The 20,330-nt window shown below is 40.7% G+C and overlaps 1 protein-coding gene across 1 annotated transcript; it reads left to right on the top strand.

Annotated features, from left to right (window-relative positions):
- The first annotated feature begins 740 nt into the window (after positions 1-740).
- On the top strand, positions 741-17,959 carry LOC143181288 (epidermal growth factor receptor kinase substrate 8). Its single transcript, XM_076381694.1, has 10 exons — positions 741-876; positions 10,999-11,072; positions 11,787-12,022; positions 12,558-12,894; positions 12,991-14,207; positions 14,326-14,443; positions 17,009-17,299; positions 17,360-17,528; positions 17,621-17,756; positions 17,825-17,959. The coding sequence occupies exons 2-10, from the start codon at positions 11,027-11,029 to the stop codon at positions 17,894-17,896; spliced, it is 2,622 nt and encodes an 873-aa protein (XP_076237809.1). The 5' UTR covers positions 741-876; positions 10,999-11,026; the 3' UTR covers positions 17,897-17,959.
- Positions 17,960-20,330: the final 2,371 nt, after the last annotated feature.

Raw genomic sequence — 20,330 nt, 5'->3', positions numbered from 1 at the left:
CATTGGTTCAAGACACAAGTCATCGGATTTCTTCGGTATTTCTGTGACATCACCTCCCGCGTTAAAATGCTACACCCTGTACATTGTTCATTTTTTATTTTCACTATTTCTGGTTCAAGCAATTCTTAAAACAAGCAAAACTCATACTTTTTTCATTGCAATTCATATATTAAACTATAACCTCCTATACAAATCATAATTCTTAGTTTCATAATTAGCAATATTCTCACAATTATATTCAAAATATTACTCATTTCGAAGTAAAATCATAATATCCAGTAATGTACATACTATCTTATAGCAAATACGATACAAAAGAAAAGCAATATTTGGCGGTAAATTACAATAAAAACATCTGAATTTAAGTGATCATTAATTCGCTGCCAAATTATAGTAAAACACGATCAGTAGAATACATTTCTCCTCTTTTTATTATTTCTTCAGTACCCCCCTATTTTTCCTCTCATTTTACTCCATTAATCCGCGCGATTCCAGAGATCGCAGCATTGATAAACCTTAATTATTCATTACTCCTTGCCAATTACTTCTCAATCACGGCATTTTCCCAGGACGTTAACGTACGCCCCTGCCGCACCGTGTCGAAAGCATCCGATTCCGTTAGATCTGAGCGCCATATTCCACAGGTAGTCCTCGACCAATGGGAGAGCCCGTACCAGCTATGCACCTGGGCAAAGCAGGTAAGAAGCGAACGAGGCAAAGAGCAATCAGGTAGTTGTTCAGGTATTTCCAGTCGAGCATGATCGGCACGTAGCTCTCTGCCAAAAAGTTTCCCCTCCCTCTCTTTTTTTCTCTCTGTTTCTCCCTTGTTGTCTTTTGGTGTGTGCGCGTAGTTGTGAAAGAAAAATTTGTAAATAGGTAAGTAAAGTACGGCAAGAGGCACGAAAGAGTTTCGCTCGCATTCACGTCGCCGCGAGAGTTGTGATCGGTACGATGCCCGCTTATATTTCCGTACGGGTGTCGAACCGCGGAACAGAGCGATCCAGCGGGACTCGGTGAAACGCTGCTGTCAAGGTATTTATGGAAATGATTTCTTCTATCGGAGTCATTGCACCGAATACACCGACGTGGATTTCTCCCCGCGGAGAACCGACGTGGTGATCACACCTATTGCCTTACGTCGCCTATGATAATCGGCACGCGAACCTGCATATCTACGTATATACTCCGTGGCTGGTCACGGTAACGGACTCGAACGAGAAAAATTCCTTTCAATCGCATTGGCAACGTGCCGTTGATCCTCCTATAATTGACACTTGTGTGTACTACACCAAGTACTATTATAATCTTACTCTCAAAGCTAACGATCTCCTTATATTAGAAAATTGTTATCTTTACCTATTTATGCTTCTCTTTTTTTACCATTCTTGGAGTTGCATAGACTCCTCTGAGCTTTTGCTTCTAATCTTAGCGCACCTTATGTTTCTTTTAATATTTAATATCGAAAATCTCGGTGTCAGTAGTTGAGGATTATAAGGATTCGTGATATATTACTTTCAAATACTCTTCTCTTGTCTTCTTTAACCTTAATTTTAGTTTTATTATTAAATGAATTATTAAATCGCTGTAAGTGTGAAAAAGTGTAAGATGTAATTGTATTTCCGGTGACAAGTCGTCGCGACGCAACACGATCCGGTTGTACGGTAAACAATTCTTTCATGTCTCGGAACGACGTCTCGTTTCGTACTCGTACTCGTTCTGCTCCGAGAAATATTTGATGGGAACTGAAATCGCGATGAAAACGTAGCTTATCACGGTCTCGCGACGAGAAACACGGGAGTTGAGAAAGACTAACCGTATCTCGATCCGCGAAACACGATGTTCTGCGTACGTATGTATAACGACACCATACCGATCGTAAATCGTTGAGGGCATTTTTATCGCGTTATCACTGTCACGTTCCACTGAATCGCGGTGATTCATTGTTTGGGATCTCTCGTTTTCCTTTTTTTATTTGTCAATTGCTTTCTATTATTTGGACAGTGGACAGGTTTTCGGAGACACTTCGCGACGGTTTAACAGGTTCGCAGCAACATGACCCATATGTGGGTCAGGGCAATTTTAAAGACCATTTCTGAGGGATATTTTCACAAATTTTGTGTCAGATTTTTAACAAAAGTATGGGCGTATAAAATATTCTATTCCATATTTTTTTCTTGATATTTTTAATAATTTTTAGAAACTTGTATCGTTTTCTGAATGTGGGAGTGAAACAGGACGTTTTTGGTGGACTGTGAACGTGTTAATCTACTTTATCTTATTTGTGTGGGATACGTAACTGTATCTAACGTGTTGAAATTGAAGATATTTCAGTAGCAGTCTACGAGATTATGGAAATGAGAAGGAACGAGGAGAATATTTCTTGAACATTTTATAAGGAGGTTCCCCGCCCATGACATTTACGGATAGACATTCTCCGAGATCCGCGGCAAACACATTGTTTATCACGAATCGATAACGCGCTTTCGAAATTTTAAAATACGATTGTCTCGGAACAGAGCCGTGACAAATTACATAGCTTGTGTATCGCGCAGAAATTCCTTATCTTTCAAGACAGTCAATACGTCGGATGCAATTCCGAGACTTCGTGCTTCACGATTTTTTGCACTTTAAATTGAGGAAATTGTTGTCTCGGTTAACATATGTGAACAAATCTGTACGTCACTGTAGATTAGAATCTCTGTTTCATTTTTTGATCGATTGATATTGATTGTGAAAGTATGATGAGTCGGTATCAGTATGAAATAGTAAAACAAAGAGATAAAAAGTAAAGAATTATAATCGGAAATTGCGTTATTCTAATGGTTTAATGGCACAATTATAGCAGTGGAAAACGAAGATGACGATGGCATCGCGAGTATACCGTAACCACCTGTAACTCACGCCTACAAAGTGCCTACATGTCTACCATTATGACTGCCGTGACATAAATTGCAAATATTTACAGAACTTCGCGAACATCGATATTGCATTGAATGACCTTCGATATTCTAAGAAGAGACGAGTAAACTGTGGCGTTCAACTCTAACAACCACGCGATTGTAACAAGATATAACATCGATTATTAATCTGCGCAACTGATTACAAAAATTAGAATACTTTACGATCTCCCTAAACGATTCGAAAAAATGTTAGATATTCTTTATTGTTGTATTTTAGTATTTCAAAAACACTTTTATTTAAGGGATTTCTCAGACTCTTAACTAAAATCAAATCTTTTACGACACCATAAACTTTAAGTGGAGGCGTGATCACAATACCATAAAATTGTACAAAATGCAACGACAGTCTTTTCCGTTTCGCTCTACTCCGCTAATAGCGTACCTTGAAAAAAAGTTTGTTCGTACCTTTTTCTTACCATTGTTTATCAGTGAATCTTTTTACTATAGCAGTTCTTCACGCGTCATTGAAATCGAATAAAAGAAATATAAGTATTGACGAAAGCTACAGTTTTTGATTACAAATAGCGTACTTAACTATTGTGTCGACAGTAAAATTTTGCAAAGGGATATCGTAGAAACGATTAAAAGTTATCTCGAAATTTGTTCGATAAGACGCGTGATTACATCGGTCAGAAATGATCACGGTTTAGAATCTCGCTACTGAAAAAAATATAGTAATTTTTCGTATAAACATGTTTCTTAACTAGGTGTTTTCACTGAAACGTGTTTCACTAAAAGGTTGTTTTAGGATATTTTTTTACTGATAACGATAATAGTATTAATTCTCATGTTTTAAGCAGGGTACAAAAATATCCTCTACTTTCCTTTTTTAATGATATAAATGCATAATTAATCGGCAAGAAAGTTTCGATTAATCGGAAATTAATTCGTCGACCGATGGATGTAAGCGAGTGAAAAGTTCATTCGCTCGGTCCATTCACTGCAGAACTTGTTCGCGAACGGCGGATCAGTAGGTATGCGAAGGCGCATTGGCAACTTTCTTTCCACTTTTTCAATGCTCTCGCACGAGTGTCCGTCCACGATATGTTTACTTTCAACAGGCGCTTACCTGTGCCCCCTTCGAGCCAGGTATTTTCTGGAAAAGCGTGTCTCCTGCTCGTTCAGTCCACCTGTTGCACCTCTATTCGTGGCTTTGGGCTAAAATGACCCAGGCAGGTTTCTCCAGGTGTTGCATTCGAATTGGTTACAGCAGGTACTTAATTGATCCTTTGGAATTATTCGTTCACGATCCATTGGAATTATTGCTCCACCTTTTATTTAACTCTGGTCATTAAAAGATACCCAAGCATTGTGAAGGTATAATGAATGTGCTTATTCTGGAATTTATGGGTTTACGACGATAAAGTCGTCAAATTTAATGCGCTGGAGCCATGGGCACAAAATTAGAAGTTTATGAGCACCATGAATGCTTGGAAACTGTTGTAGTGTCTTCGCATGATTTAAGATACCTTGTTATCAGTTTTTTTTCTAACAGTAGTACCTAGTAAATAGTAATAGTAAGTAGATACAAATCTTGATCAGACTAATCAATCGAATGTTTCATTACCTAACAGCAGATCCACGAATTTTCTAATCATTTCTCGATAGCATCAATACGATCTGATTTTCCTTCGTTAATAAGGTCGTCAGGATTATTTTTTTAGTCATCCTACTTGTAGACACACTTATTTATAGTAGATGACTGTAAAAACCACTGAAATTTCTTTCAAACTTCCTCCATCATCGTTGCAACTCGCTCAGGATCAGATTAAAGGGGTTTACTTCATAAGGGTGAACAACCTTGGCGATGTACTCCACGCACTAGCGCAGGAAGGGAATGCGAGCAAGTGTTTGTTGCTCTTACTATGATAAATCGGGAAGCCGCTGGTTTTACGATGTTGCTTGTAACCACCTTGCACGAAGAAACGTTACGTTAACGATGGCATAAATTCCTCCCCTTTTTCGCGCGAACACGTGCTGCCGCACACGAACATCGTCGACGGAATTCGCCCGATGAAAAGATACAAAATTGGCCGTAAATCGACCTGAAGGAGTCGCCGAGGAGAATGATAGCAATAATAATGTCTTTATTGCAACCAATTAGTGTGCAGGGTCGTAAATATGAAGATGATCAATGAAAGTGTTTGAGGCAGGAAGGACCTAATGATTTTTTCAATGTAAGTCCAGTGTGACTTATATATCCTTGTTGCCTTGAATACTTCAATTACCATTTTCTTTGCTGAATTTAGGCCTGAAATTATTGCTTAGAGGTGAATGACCTTTTATCATTTTCGTGTCCTGTTAACTACTCGGAATCAGAATCGATGAAAATGAATTTTCCAACGCCACTTCCTACATATGTTAGCTCAATCGTGTTTATTGCCACCATAAATTCGTGTCGAGCAATTAATTTTATTGCGTCCCGTTTACGGAATTGATGATTATCAAAGCGACTGCACCTCGGAAAGCTCGAGGTATGCGATGAGATGCGATTGAACGTTGCGTAGAAGTGGAAGTCGAGAAAACGCGATCGGGGGGAATGCCAGCCTTTCCATCCCTTTCCCGCCTCGAATCGGTTTCCATCCTCGTCGCGCGCGTTCCAATCTAGGCATAATATTCCGCGGTGATTTGCGAATATTACGTGGGTGTGATTGCATTTCATCGTTTTTGAGAGACGTGGCAGCGGTTCGAACCGTCGTGCATAATTCTACGATCTGCGAAGTGATTTATAATGGGGCGTTAACAACGCTTCGAGGGGATAAAGCTATGGCATAATGCAGAGAAGGAGAAGGGAGAATGTTTTGTGGATATACGAGACGTCTGAAGTTTATTTTTCGTGGCTTAACACTTGGCTTGCTATGCTTTGCGCGATGGGAGGTTCTGTCGAGACGTATACACTTTCATAGTAGTTTTAGTAGTACATAGATGAAACTGCTTTTTTATTAATACTTACGGTAGAACTTGTTAGACGTTTTTCTTAGTATTCATAGTCGTATCTTGTAACGTTGTGCATAACTATGTATGCGAGTATTCATGTGTAGGTGACACAGCAATCACAGCATTAAAATAGAAAATTATAGACTTGAATATTCCGACATTGCTTTCTATAGATTTATTCCTAGAAATTCTCATGTAATTTGTATTAAAATAATTACTTCATTCGGAACTGAAGCTCGTCTTCCTGCCCACGATTTTCTACAAATTCTACGTTCACCTAATTAGGTTCATTGAATTCTCTGAATAGTAACGAGATAAGAAATTCGATGAGAACATTCCGACTCGTGCGAGTACATTGAGAAGTAAAACAGTTAATTCATATTCATAAATATGCATAACAAGCTCCTCCTCGGAATACATCAGCTATACCAAATAAACCCAGTTCTATTGAACCGTAAATTCTTTGCCCAACGTTCAAATTCTGCCGCAGAATTTTCGAACAGAAAGTCCCGAGTCCAAGAGTCCATCTGAGGCGACGCAGAAGGTGTCGGCGGATCGAGCGCCGTTTCCGTCAAGTACGGTCAAGGACGCGTTTACTTCAGCGCATTCTCGGGATGAATTTTTCTTGGAGGGCGTGCCCGCATCCATAAGCAATTATCCTCTCGCGCTTGTCGCGGAGTCGTAAACATACATCTACTTACGCATACACGACTCTCTTTCACGGCTGCCCTCTTCCCTCCGCGGCACGCATCCTGCGCGGATCGACCGCGAGGACACGTAATCGAATTCCACGCGGACCCACCGCTCCATCGATTCGCCTTTTTGCGTACAATCGGGCCCGACACTCCCGGAAATTTGCATAATTTAGCCCCCACCGGCGGCGATCGTCTCCCGTCAAGAATCTCCGTTTCCATCGGCGCCATTCAGTGAAACCGCATTGGAATCCTCCGATCGTTCGGTCCTCCGAAAGACCGTCGCTAACGGGATGTAAATTGTGGATCAATGTTTCACTTTCTACTTTTCGAGCGTGGTTCCAAGGGAAACAGTGGGCCTTGACTTCTAAAAGTCGAACTGGCTACTCTAGTCTGTGGACTCGTGAAGGTTTTTCGAATACTTCTTTTTTTTGGTATCTTGAGTAATAAAAATTGAGTGGTAGAATTTTCGCTATTCGATGCTCTGAGAATTCTGAAAGCTGTCAATCATACCGATGCCTAGCGTGGCACTCAATATGTCAATTTCTGAAACTCCAATTTTAGAACTGAAAGGCGCGGCACTTTAAAGAAATGATGCCATCAGAGGCCGCGAATTTTTCAAATCGTAGATCGCAATTTGAACTCGTAAAAGGAACTATTCTGGGCTAGGCCTATGTTAGATCAGCATCTAAATAGGTCATACGTGGAAATAGCTGGAAATCTCTGAAAGTGAGAAAGAGGGAAATCTTGAAAACCATTGACCTGGCTCCAAGCTTCTCTCCAGAAGCAGAGTTCGAATGAAAACCTTCTACTAGATCTGGAATCCAGAGCGTCGCCGAGGAATGCACGGCTCGCAGTCTTGAAAACGCATTGGTTAGTTCAATCTCGCGGCATATAAACGAAGCCCACTCACCTTCCTTCCTTTTCCCTTCCCTTTTCGCTGCGGCCACCATTAGGTCGCAGTTACGACATTTAAGTCCGCCGTTACGGCTTCGACAACAGTGGCAAGGAATGAATTGCTCCATCGCCTATCCTCCGCGTTTACCAGGACTGTAATCGAAACGGATTGTGTCGATATCAAATCGTTTCGTGCAGCGTGAGCGTGTGGAACGCGCGAAAATGACCCCTCACGCAATGGTCCCGAGTCAACCGCCTTTAAGGAATTACATGAGGTTGAAAACTTATGGAATTCATTAGTCTTTGTTGGATAGATTGCTGGGTAACTGCATTCGCAACAAATAAGGGCTTTCACTATGTGATTGAATAACATTTTTAAGACGCAAAGGTGTTTTGTTCTTTTGGAAAGTTGAGTTCTGATTCAAAATAACAATTTTGAATTGGAAGCTGAAGTGTAACTGTTCTTCACAGATTTTTAATTAAAATCTAAATTATTTGAGAGAGTAAAATGACAAAGTTTGGGGAAATGGTGTAACACTGTAATAAACATAAGCAATGAGTATTTGAAGTCTCTAAGTTAATGTCTATAGCTTCTCAAAGAGAGTGCATACCTGCAACATGTTTTCAACTTGCATCGCGTGTAGAGAGGCAGGACTTGAAGAGAAAAAGAGTAACGTCGTGGAGATACGCACCGAGCCTTTCCATCCCATGGAAACTTAACGGCATTCCCACCATCGATGATACAACCATTCTTATCGAGTCACGTATCTCACGTTACGCAATACCATTAACCGATATAGTTCCACGTCCTGAATTCGCTGACAGCGTAAAATCGTAATGTATACTCGAAATGAAATCATAGCATTAAGCCAATCTGGTTCTCAAACCGGCGCTCCTACTCATTCTAATCTCGTCGTCGAAGCGTGTTTGGTGTAGGTAGGTACCATAAAAATGCATAGCCATAGCTATCTTAACAGTGCTTCCTGGCGTCGAAAAGACCGATGGCGTCGATTTGACCAGAATTACCATGAGAAAGGGAAGGATGAGGAATACTGAACCGTGAGTTCTCGGGACACCTTAGTGCTCCTTTCTTCTCAGAGGAACCTTCAATGGGGATTTTTGAATACTAAGTTTAAAGATGTATCAGTAACTAATTTTTTGAGAACTGTTTTCACAAAGAAAATAGCTCAAATTGAGTTCAATTTTTCTCGAGTTATTTTTTTCTTAGTATGTCTAGGGTTAAACAGAAGACGCTACTGTGGGAATAGGTTCGAACGCACAAAATGACACCCGATGGAACGTGTAACAATGCCTCCTCCGTTATGCGGTTTCCCATGGCGCCTAATCGTTGGCAACGCGAAAGCATTCGCTTGGAGTAGCTCCTGTCCGCCAGCAGACGTTTCTTGGTTCAGATTTTGAATATTAAACAGCTTCGACGCGATCGAGTTCTGGTTTGAAAGGATTCTTGTTACTTCGGTGTAAGTTGGATAGGGAGAGATTGGTTCGAAAGATTGTTTTGAGTGGAGGATAGAATTGAAGTAGAGTCCAGCTTTTTAAATTCCCGATATCTAAGTCTTTTCTGAATCTAATATTCGAGATCGTATGTTTACAGTTGTCTGAGAGTCTCATAATTCAGGTCATCTGTGATAACACGCGGAGTCTTAAATTCAGCGTAACAGGAGAATCGTTAAGGGATTTCCCATAGACTACTGTAGCAGTAGAAAGTTTCTTCACACGAGCTATTGATGGATTTTTTCCATTAAGAGGTATTCGAAAATAAATGTCGTTCACAGAGTATACATTTGCTCTCAGATTGCAGACACCGAGATAACGATTGTAATCAACGAGATAATGTACTAGGTGTGCAGAAAACAGGATTACATTTAGGCTTTATTTCAAAAACCATAATTTTCTCAAGTTATTTCCTCTACTGTTACTTCAACCCATAGCTACGTGGAATATAATAACATGAATGATAACTTCCTTGACAAATGAGGGTTCGGTGTCAATGACTTCTCGATACCAACCAAGGGTTAAACGAGTTCTTCTTCACAAGCACTCAGTACACTCAGTACACTATAACTAAAGATTTCAATTACAACTCAAACTGAATCTCAATTAGTCTCCTTACTCCATCCAAGCTCTTTTAAAACTTCTCCACTCCCTAAGACCCGGAAACAATATGTATCCACGCGTGGGAAGTCGAGGAACCCAAGAATTGAGCCCACCCCAAGGTTGCCGATAGGAGGTGGTCTAATCCACGCAGGGAACACGTCGTAATTGGATAGCATACGATCGTTAATTATCGCTCATGGGAAATTATCTAGTTTTACCTCGGCGTTGGTTCCGACGAGGCAAAGTGTGTACGAGACACAAGGATTCCTTCGCGTCGGAGCTGATGCGCCTCGAGGAAATTTACAGCCTTTATGGACGAAATATCCCGCCAAGCCCGCATCGAGAGAGTCACTCGAGCTTTTATTTAACACCTGGGTAAAACTGGCTACGCAGAGACGCGAGCCATTGAAGTCAAATGGGTTTCTCTCTTGGAGCAAATTCAGAATTTCACATTCCTCGCGCATAACTATGCAAAAGCAGTAGTTTCTCTCTTTGCCTGGAGCCGCGGGGAATTTTTCTATACCTCTACGATGGGACATTAGTGAAAAAGAAATCCTGAACTATGATACTCGATACGCACAGTCTGGGAACAATTAGAGCGGTTGATGGTTGTATAATTCAGGAGAGTGGAGCAGACGGAGAAACGAAATTAATAGAGCAACATTTTGTGGCCGAATGTTTGGCGAATTCCTGGAGATATTTTTGGACACAGTAAATATATGTTAGCGAAAACAGGAAACTGTTTTTTACATATTTATTTTATATGTGGCCTTCACCAGAAATTCCTCTTGATATCACTCGTAATTCTGTAAATTAATATTATTCACAATCATGGAGGGTATTAATGAAGAGGCTTCCACTTCTGTATGGAGAAGAGTTCATTTTTTACCAAGTGGTTATTTCAGAGATTCCTCTGCCTACCTCTAAATTCTCCAGGCCCTTTCTTTTTTTAATACTCGGCATAATACCAGCATGGGTCCCCATAAGACTGGTCCCCGCGAAGGGCCCAGTCAATGAACAATATTTATCGTCCCATTGTCCACGGGATCTCACCTTCGTACATCGAAGTTCGATAAGTGGAAGGCACGCGAAAGGAATTCTCGACATGTCTGGCGAGCGAATTAGGCTCATTGGAATTTCACTTTGGTTACAAGCTGGCTTTCGTGCCGCCAAGTATGGGCCCCATGACCCGGTAGCCGGATACGATACGCGACGTGCAACTATCGACCGTCTCCTTCATTAAGCGATTAAACCGTACACCATAGCGAACCTTCGGCATCGTTCAAGAAGCAGCGCGTCGAATGCGAATCGAAATCTCTGTAAATTTTTCAATATTCATCGAGTTTCCTCTATAAAGTGTTACGTTGCTGAACTGGTGGTGCTGTTGTCTGTTTCAGATAAAATTGAAACGCTAATCTGGCCAGGATGCCGTATTACAATAGTGGGCACAGTCCTTCCACCTACAATAAAGGTAAGAGAACAGTGGTTTGATAGTTTGGAGTTTGCAAGGGGAACTTTAACTTTGCTTTGGGTCTTCGGTCTTTCACAAAGTTCTCATTCATGAGTCTTCATCTTCTGATGGAAGTAATGAGTTCTAAGCTAATATTTATACTTGCATGGGTCATTTCCTTAGAATACAGTGAAATCGAGGACCTCAGTGGAGGCAAACATGTTATTTCAGACCCTAGGTGTTCACAGTCTTATTTACTTGACTTCAATAAAACCTATATACGTTTTATATGAGCATACGTGTACATCTATATTTGCTGAGGATGGGTGCCAGCATATGTTTGTGCAAGAGGTTCTGACACGCATCAGCTGAAGCTAAACGTATTATAAATAAGAAAACTTGGTTCTAAAATTGCGTCTCCACTGAGATGTCAATCTAAACTAAACTCTGTTACCATCGAAGAAGCATTGACTCTTCAAATATGCTACCGATAGAGAAAAAGTTACGTAAAATAAAACCCAGTTCTTTGCAGTATCATTAATTCACAGCTACGTGGCCAGAGCTAACCGAGCTGGCAGTCCAAGCATCCACTCTATCAATAAACTCTCTTCTCGTTACACCCTTCCCATGTTCTATCATACTACAAAGCTAACACATCTTCGACTTGCCACTTCATTAACCCAGTCACTGAAGAGACCACTAATCGCGAGACTAATGAAAATTACGATCCACCAGATGGAGGATCGAGTGGCCCATCAAGCACGTCGGGAGGCCGGGTGAGCAGTTCAGAGCCGACGTACATGATGGAGCATTTGGCCACGTTCACGGTCACGAAGGAAACCGGTATTGTTTATCCTGCGGATGGTATGCGACGACTGCTGCAGCTGGAGAAGAGTAACGGCATTTGGAGTCAAAAGATGCAGCTCCGTCTGGAACGGAACTGGGTGCTGATCATGGACAACGAGACCGGGGTAAGAGGACCATCTTCTTGACATAGAAGGAAAGCAAAGTGAGAGAGTCGCCGCACAGTGCATTGGCTATGTAGTAAAAATAGAGGAGGAAATTCTCTAGTAGTACTGATGGTCTTCATGGGAGTGTTTAAAGATACTTGTTAAAGTGAATAAAGAAAGGGTTAATAAATAAATGAGTAACCTTCAATCGTATCAGAAGTAAAAAAATGGTTGAGTAAGAGTAGAGACTCTTAGTTTTGGTATTGGCTTATTTTTTCTTTCCATTTTCTTGAGTTTCATTAGTAATCTGGAGTGATTGAAATTTGAGTGTCTTGGTTCTTATACGCAGTCCTTCATTCAACGCACTGTGCGCCGATTCACCCAGCGAAATAGCACGTGTGCACGGTGACACGGAGCTAGAAAACGTGTGTGTACACAATAGCGAGCGATATAATAGGATGAAATACGAAGTGGAACATTTGTGAAATTACACTTAGTCGGCAGTCTCGTGGCGCAGCAGTTTCACTTAATGCATCGTTGATAAATTCGTATGCAGGCCGTCATGGAGCGATACCCAGCCTCGTTGATAGAGGAACCGACCGCGTTCACGTCGAGGGACCCTATGGAGATGTATAACAACATTCTCGTCTTCACAGTGGCCGACGACAGCGGTTCCGGTCAGCACGCGGAGATGCATATATTCCAGTGTCAAAGCGTCTCCGCCCAGGACCTGGTCGAGGACTTGAAAATGTTGCAGATGGGCAAATTGGTCACAGGAGACTCACCCAGGGGTCCCAGAGGTCGAATTCCGCCTCCACCCACTCTGCCGCCGCCAGAACCACCCTTGAACGGGGTCAACGTTCGCGAGCAAGAGTCCTTTAACGCCAACAATGGTACGAGTCTCTTTTCGCTCATTTTTCCTTCGCTGAATATTGCATGAGTAAGCGCGCACGTCCTTTAACTTAAACCTTCTTGCTTCTGACTTACAGCGGACGGCCAGAACGATATATCTCGCGAGGAAAACAACGACGAGGTCTCCTCGACGTCCTCGGAGAAATACGAACGCGACGTGACGATCCTGAACCATTGTTTCGACGACATCGAGAAATTTATCGCCCGGCTGCAGCACGCCGCGGCTGCGTCCAAGGAGCTCGAGCGGCGCAGGCGCAACCGAAAATCCAAGAAGAGGAACCAGGGCGATGGGATGCTGACGATGAGGGCGAAGCCGCCGCCTGAGATGGAGTTCATCGACATCTTTCAGAAATTCAAGCTCTCGTTCAATCTTCTAGCCAAGCTGAAGGCGCATATACACGATCCTAACGCTCCAGAGCTTGTCCACTTCTTGTTCACGCCTCTGGCGTTGATCGTCGACGCGTCTCACGATACTAACTACGATCCCAATCTGCCTAGCAAAGTGGTGTCGCCGTTGTTGACTAGAGAGGCGGTCAACTTGTTGATCAACTGCGTCACTAGTAAGGAGACAGAGCTATGGCACTCGTTGGGTGATACCTGGCTGATACCACGCGACCAGTGGAAGGTTCACGTACCCCCCTATCACCCTATCTTCATGGATGGCTGGTCCCCAGAGTACCCGATCCCCGAGGACAGAGATCACGATCACCTGGCCTCGTTATTGAACGCTGATAAGCAGAAGAGGGACGAGATACCCGAGCAGCAGAACGATCCTTACTATAATCATAGGGAGGTGGACGAGTCGCATTACAGCAGTGACTATTTGGAGTATGAGAGTAGAGAGGAGCGTCATGGCAACGAGTACTTTGACAGGAATTACGGACCTGGCTCGGAGCTGTATGGAAGGGAAGAGAGAGTAGTCGACCAGACGAGAGCGCATAGCGATATATCTGTTGACTCGATTGAGAGAACGCCCAGAGCTGCTGGGATGGAGAGGGCCCAGGAGGCCTGGTTGGATGACCTGGTGGCTAGACACGCTAAGATCGTGCAAGTCACCTATCCCAGAACTGCTAATAATGATAAGGAGTTGACAGTTGTCAGGGGTGAGTACCTGGAGATCCTGGATGACAGTAGAAAGTGGTGGAAGGCGAGGAATTCCAGGGGACAGGTTGCCCACGTGCCCCATACTATCGTCACGCCCCACAATCCGTCCCATTCAGCTGACAACGACGTCTTCAACAATCCCTTGTACACCAGCCGATATCCGCGACAGGGGCACGGCTACAATTATGAAGTGAGTGTTAGTGTGCTTTGTAGAGCCGTAAGTGGTTCCATTAGCAGCCACGCTAATTTGTAACAGCTTTTCTAATGTGGTTGTGCGATTATAAAGTAAATAATTGGTTCAATTTTAGGATTCGGAGATCGAGAGAACTAGCACTAGTCCGGGACCGGAAGCCACGCACCGGACGCACGCGATTCCTCCGCCAGCGCCTGCAGATTGGGTGAGGAAAGAGAGGCTTGGGAAAAAAGGTGAATTCCGATATTTTTAAGCCATTTAGTGACTCAGGGTCGTGTGTAGTTTTTGCCTTTGCCTAAGGGATTTTGGAACAGTTGAGACACTGTTATATAATAGAACCACTTAATTTGTGTGGTCATCGGTGTGGAAGGAGGTGGTAATAAAATGGGGAGCTCAATGAGACGAAGTACGAAATAATTGTTAGGCTCTGTGAAGTCTAAAAGTAATTAAAATTTGAGGTATCTTTAAAAAGACCAAGGTTTATACCCTGAAACTTCAGTTTTAATATAGAAACGAAGTATATTGCATTAAGTATCAAGAACACACAAATTAGTTCATGTCTCAGTCTCCTGAAACACTCTACAAATTCAGATCTTTTTTCTTTACGCTAATACCGTGTTTTTCTACTTGTGTGTATATATATATATAAATATTATATAAATATATAAAGAGGTATATACGAGTAATAGGTAAATCCGTCAATATTGTTGTTACAATTAGGGACCAATGGTAACCGAAGAGATTACGTTATCGCGGCTCTATTTTCCAAGTTCTTCGACCTTATTTAGAGTTTCGCTCTTCTCTGCGCGAAACTTGTGAGCGCAGAAGAACTTCGAAAATTTTATCGTCTAACGAACGAACGTAATTTATTTCGCCGCGATAAGTCGGATGTTCGATTTCTTTCTCTTTTAGCAGCTTAGAGGTACTAGCGATAAGACAATGGCTTTTATCAGATACAGCTTCGTAATCAGGAATTAGCAATTGCAGCCAAGGTAAAAGCCATGGAAGCGAACAACGAACAACGTACAGCGGGCTATATTTCTCTTTATCACGTTTAATCAGAAGATATTATAATCGAAGTGTCGACTTCAGTTTTAACACTCGTACCTTTTTTTTAGCGACCATAGGGACGATACCATATTATATATTTTTGATATATTTATCGACTAACCAAATCCTAGTATATTGTATACTTAACAGAAGAGAACAATATGTATAGTTTTCTATGAACAATATTTTAACGCGTCATGTTGTCAATTGCGTGAGAAACCATGGATTCGCGAAACGAGCGGAAGCTCGCTGTGTCCGTCCAATAATCCCCGACGATTCAGAGAAAAAGCTTTGCGGGTCGAATCGAAGCCACTGATAATTTTGTTTGTCTTGCAATAATGGAACAATTTTTCCACGATAAAAAGTATAAACATTCCAGGGACTAACTCGTGTACTTGTCAATGGCTTTAATCGACAACTCGGATCTTTCTCTCTTGGATGCTTGCACGCGTGTCCGTCGCATGTGTCTGTACGTATCAGTGTGAATAAGCTTGTACAAACACGCGAAGGGAATCGTATTATTCACGATTCTTCCCCGAGCGTAATCGAGATAAGCTCCAGGAAGAACAATCAAAAGTATTCAGTGAGCGAGGAACGTCGAGCCATCGCAGCTCCTCTATCATATTTTTATGTGAGAATGCTGTCCAGGCGACTGCCAATTTAACTGTAAAAACTGGCTTGACTTCGACCCTCGCGATTTATCCGTCCAGCGAATAAGGGGATAGCAAAAAACGGGAGGCGAGCGATCGATGAATGAACGAGCGTGACTGCACTGTTTTCTCGTTGCGTAAGCTTCCTTGGAAAAGGTGAAAAAAGAGCAATGCTTCTTTTAGTACGTGTTATAGATACTGTATCGATTTACTCTTAAGTGGCCGGGTTATTTATGTGCAGGATGATTCTTTGAAATCTAAGAATAATTAGAGGAACTATCAAGGTCGCTTTATACAGGTTCCAGAAATTGTATCCATCGATTACATCAAAATGAATCACCCTGTACATGCAAATTAGCAACAGCAACACTAGTCTACCTAAGAAAACCACAGTTTTGCAAAGGAAGTTCGTTCGACTCTCCTCTTCCCCTTTGTTCCCCTTTTTACAATTTTTAATTGTGCTATAGTAATCGTCTCGCGAGCAAGTCTTCCACGAGGACACTTAGCAACATATACATTTACGCATAAAATTGTGCACAATATCATTTAATCTATTGTACTGTCTTCTCGATCGAGCGAAACTCTCTTAACTCTATGTTTCGTTATTGTGTCCACGGGATGGGGGGTACCGATCCGTCTAAATAGTATTTCGTTGCACTGTAATTTATGTACATCACTTATTGAATAAATATACTCGGTTACAGATTGTACTTGTCTCTGTGTGAGTATATTTGTCCCATCCATGTGCGTATATAGAAAGTTGGAAATTCCATTTCAATTTTTAAAGCTCTGAGGCACCTGTGACATGTCCTGGAACTGTCGAATACTTGTAGAAAATCGAAACGCTTTTGTGCGCGTCTATGGGTTTAATACCATCCATTTGTTCATTAGCAATGTGCCGTTGGGTTTGCTTAAACTGTGATCGTGTGCTTTTCATCGTCAGTGTGATCGTCTATTGGAAAAGTGTCCACTGTTTGTGTCCTCCAAAGTTGGTAGGGTAAGTTCCTTTCATATTCAGAATGCCTGTAGTATGTAGCATTTAATAGGGCTGCTGTATTACAAAACTAAGAAAATTAAAATGTATTCTCTATATTATAGACGAGTCTACCGAAACAATCTCTACCACTTCCAGCGTGGGAACTATCACTAATGGGACTAACACCAGTGAACAATTGATCGCCAAAGAAGAGAAGAAATCGAAGCCCAACGAGGTGACAGAGGTGGCTGAAGTTCACGCTCCACCTCCTGATATGCGTGAAGATACTAGTTCTGAAGTATCAACGCCTATACCTCCACCTCCACCACCACCACCTCTTCAGAGCCAGACTTCAGTTTCTTCTACTTGTTCCAGTAGGACAGGCACTTACAGAAGCATTAAATCTATCAATGGTAATATTTCTTCTCATTTTGTGACTCATAAAAGGGTGCTTAATATGGTGTCTTTTTAAGGATTGAGTAATCAAGAGCAGATGCAGGAAGAGTTGAAGTATGTCTTAACAATACTCCGAGAGAAGAAGCAAACTGAAAAAGACGCTGAGAATCGTAAAGTTGTCTTGGATCAGTATTCCAGTCCTAGCGAGGTGCAAAGTTGGTTGATTGCTAAAGGCTTTTCGGAAAAGTAAGATATAACTTTTTAATATTGAGCTGCGTGTTATGTTAAACCATAGAAAGACACGTAAAGTACTAAATTTAATTGTCTATTTGTTACAGAGCTTGCAAGCAGTTAAGGGACATGACTGGTTCAGACGTATTCGATTTAACCAAGCGACAGTTCGAAAGCTATGTTGGTGTAACAGAGGGTAGCAAACTGTACAGTCAAATTACACTGGCGAAGGCAGAAGCAGAGGTACGTGGCATCACTAAAATAGTAATAATTATGAAATGCAATAATAATATTGCTTTTGTACTTTGCAGAAGAAAAACCCTCGAACATCAGAGCTGAAGCAAGTATTAGAAAAGGCTCGACATCGAGCTGAGGAACAATAGAGTATCAGTCCTACAAATACTCTGAAAAGATTAGAGGAGTAAAGCAAAAAAAATACATATCAATGCATAGAAAAATGTAATAACATATATTACATTTACCATTAAGTGATAGTATTATTATCTTCTTTTTATGAAATTCTGTGATGATGCTTACAAACGCGAGCAATATAATTGTATAATCTATAACATATCTCGTAACGTTTTTTACAATGAATGTTTGAGATTCCATGTACTGTTTCCTTATAATTGTTGGACAGATATTTCAAGTAATGAAGACAGGATCTGGTGTCAGAAATCACGTGAAATGAAAACTCATTTGCTTATGAAATATGCAATATGGAAATAGTAGAGCTAGATTCCTGTTACACAGACAGATAAATCTTAAATTTGGTTATAATATTGATGTCAGGTTTTTATTTCAAGCGATCACATACATTGTAACAGACATAAATAGGTACTCTAGCTGTATCACTTATTATATCGATAAACTATACATATTTCCTTTCGAATACTCGACTCGAGGTCACGCAACGTGAACACATTGATAATTGTATCATTTTTTATAAAGGTAAATCTGTTGCCAAGCCGTCAGACCCAGAACAATACATGAAAACTGCGGATTTTCGTATAATGATAAACACGTACAAAAACCCTCAACTATTGAAATACACAGATTATTTTTAAATCAATGTAACATGTACAATAAAAGTGTAAGACTCAATAAACGTTAATAGTCTACAAACGTTAAAAATGAAACGACAGTAACATTGTTTTAATCTTTGAATCGAAATAAATCAATCTTTTAATCAATCGGTCTTCAACTAATTCTATAATATTTAACTATTATTAGAAGATAACAATGCATCATGAAAAATTGCTTTGCAATAGAACCCATTCAATAAAATGATCGCAATCAAAGGTCTAGGTCTAGCATAAATTACTCGAAATAATTAACGTCATACTCTGTACCTCTTAATAACTTATTTCAAACTCTATGCACTTATAGAAATTCTTAGAAATATACGCTTGCGAAATTTCGATAAAAAATCTACTTGGGGAATTTCCCACGGATACATTCTAAATGCGAATCTAAAAAGTCCTCGTCCCGAAAGTGTTTTATCACGATGTTCACGACACTGTGTAAATTCTGTGTTACAAGTATTACAATGGTAACCAAAGTTTTTTGGTCGTTCACGAGTAGCTCAGATAAGCCTTACTTATTTTATTTTATATTCATGAAATTTCCGGCTGTCTTTGTCTTACACGATAGCGATTACGTAATGGTTATTTATTATGCAATGAATATTACCGTAAGTATCGTTACTCTTAACGTTAAGCTTACTTTCTCAGACGAACAGGTCAACAATATGAATAATTTAATAAAATAATAACAATGTATATCTTGTCCGTGATGATGTCAAAGAATAAAAGAACGATCTTTGTAGCATATTTCAGTTCGGAATGTAGGATTTACGCTAAAACGAAATCAGGGCGAATTTTGATCGAATGAAGTAATGTTAGATGATCTCGCAACTATCGTCATTAGCGTGAAAATTCTATGACATGAATCGTGAACGAACAAGTGTGCGTTCTTGTCAAATGCATCGCATTAATTCTTTCCTCTGGCCCAGAAAGTTATCAATCTAGAATTTCAGCGGTATTACATTCGTTTCAGTGTGTGAAACAGTTGTGCGTAATTCAGCTAATATTATTAAAAGCTATACTAGCGTTCTTCTCGGTTTGACTCTTGTAGACTTTGATAAATTATTCATCATACCGACGGATAAAAACTTTTTTTTCTCTTTAGTAGCTTCGGAAAAGTTATTCTGCGCAGTCGAATGTTTGAAAATGAAAAATTTCTACGAGAAATGTTTGATTTTAGAATGTATACCTTACCACGAGTTTCAAGGTCTTTCAAGGTCACCCTATTGTCAGAACTATTCTAAACTCGCAAATCCTGCGAAAGTACAAACACAGTGAAAAAGATTAATTCCATATCGCTTTGTTTCCACTTACACGTTAAGTGTGTGTTCATTTTTACTGTAATTGAGCTCTAATTCACAATAACCCATCGTCATTCACATTTTTCATAATTTCATGTAAGTCCGCGCGGTGTTTATAGCATACAATCTTCCAGTTCTTTACAGAACAACTGTTGAAACTCCTTGAATTATTCATAAACTGAGAACATTGTAATATTATATACACTCAATTACAATTAATGTACTCCTCTATTGTCCAGGGTGAAACGTAACAGTAACACTAGAACTTGACGAAAAACAGAACAATTGTCATTTAATTAAACTTACGATACGACGATTCTAAGGCTAACGTGTCCGTAACGTATAAAATGTTGTATTATGCCCATGAGACAGTTTCACGCTAGAAAAACCTTGATCGGATGAGTACGGAACAATCTCAGGTAACATTTACA

The sequence above is a fragment of the Calliopsis andreniformis genome, chromosome 6 (assembly GCF_051401765.1).
Source record: "Calliopsis andreniformis isolate RMS-2024a chromosome 6, iyCalAndr_principal, whole genome shotgun sequence".
Taxonomy (NCBI): Eukaryota; Metazoa; Arthropoda; class Insecta; order Hymenoptera; family Andrenidae; genus Calliopsis; species Calliopsis andreniformis.
The sequence above is the reverse complement of the archived record's forward strand: the minus strand, read 5'-3'. Positions and strand labels throughout refer to the sequence as shown.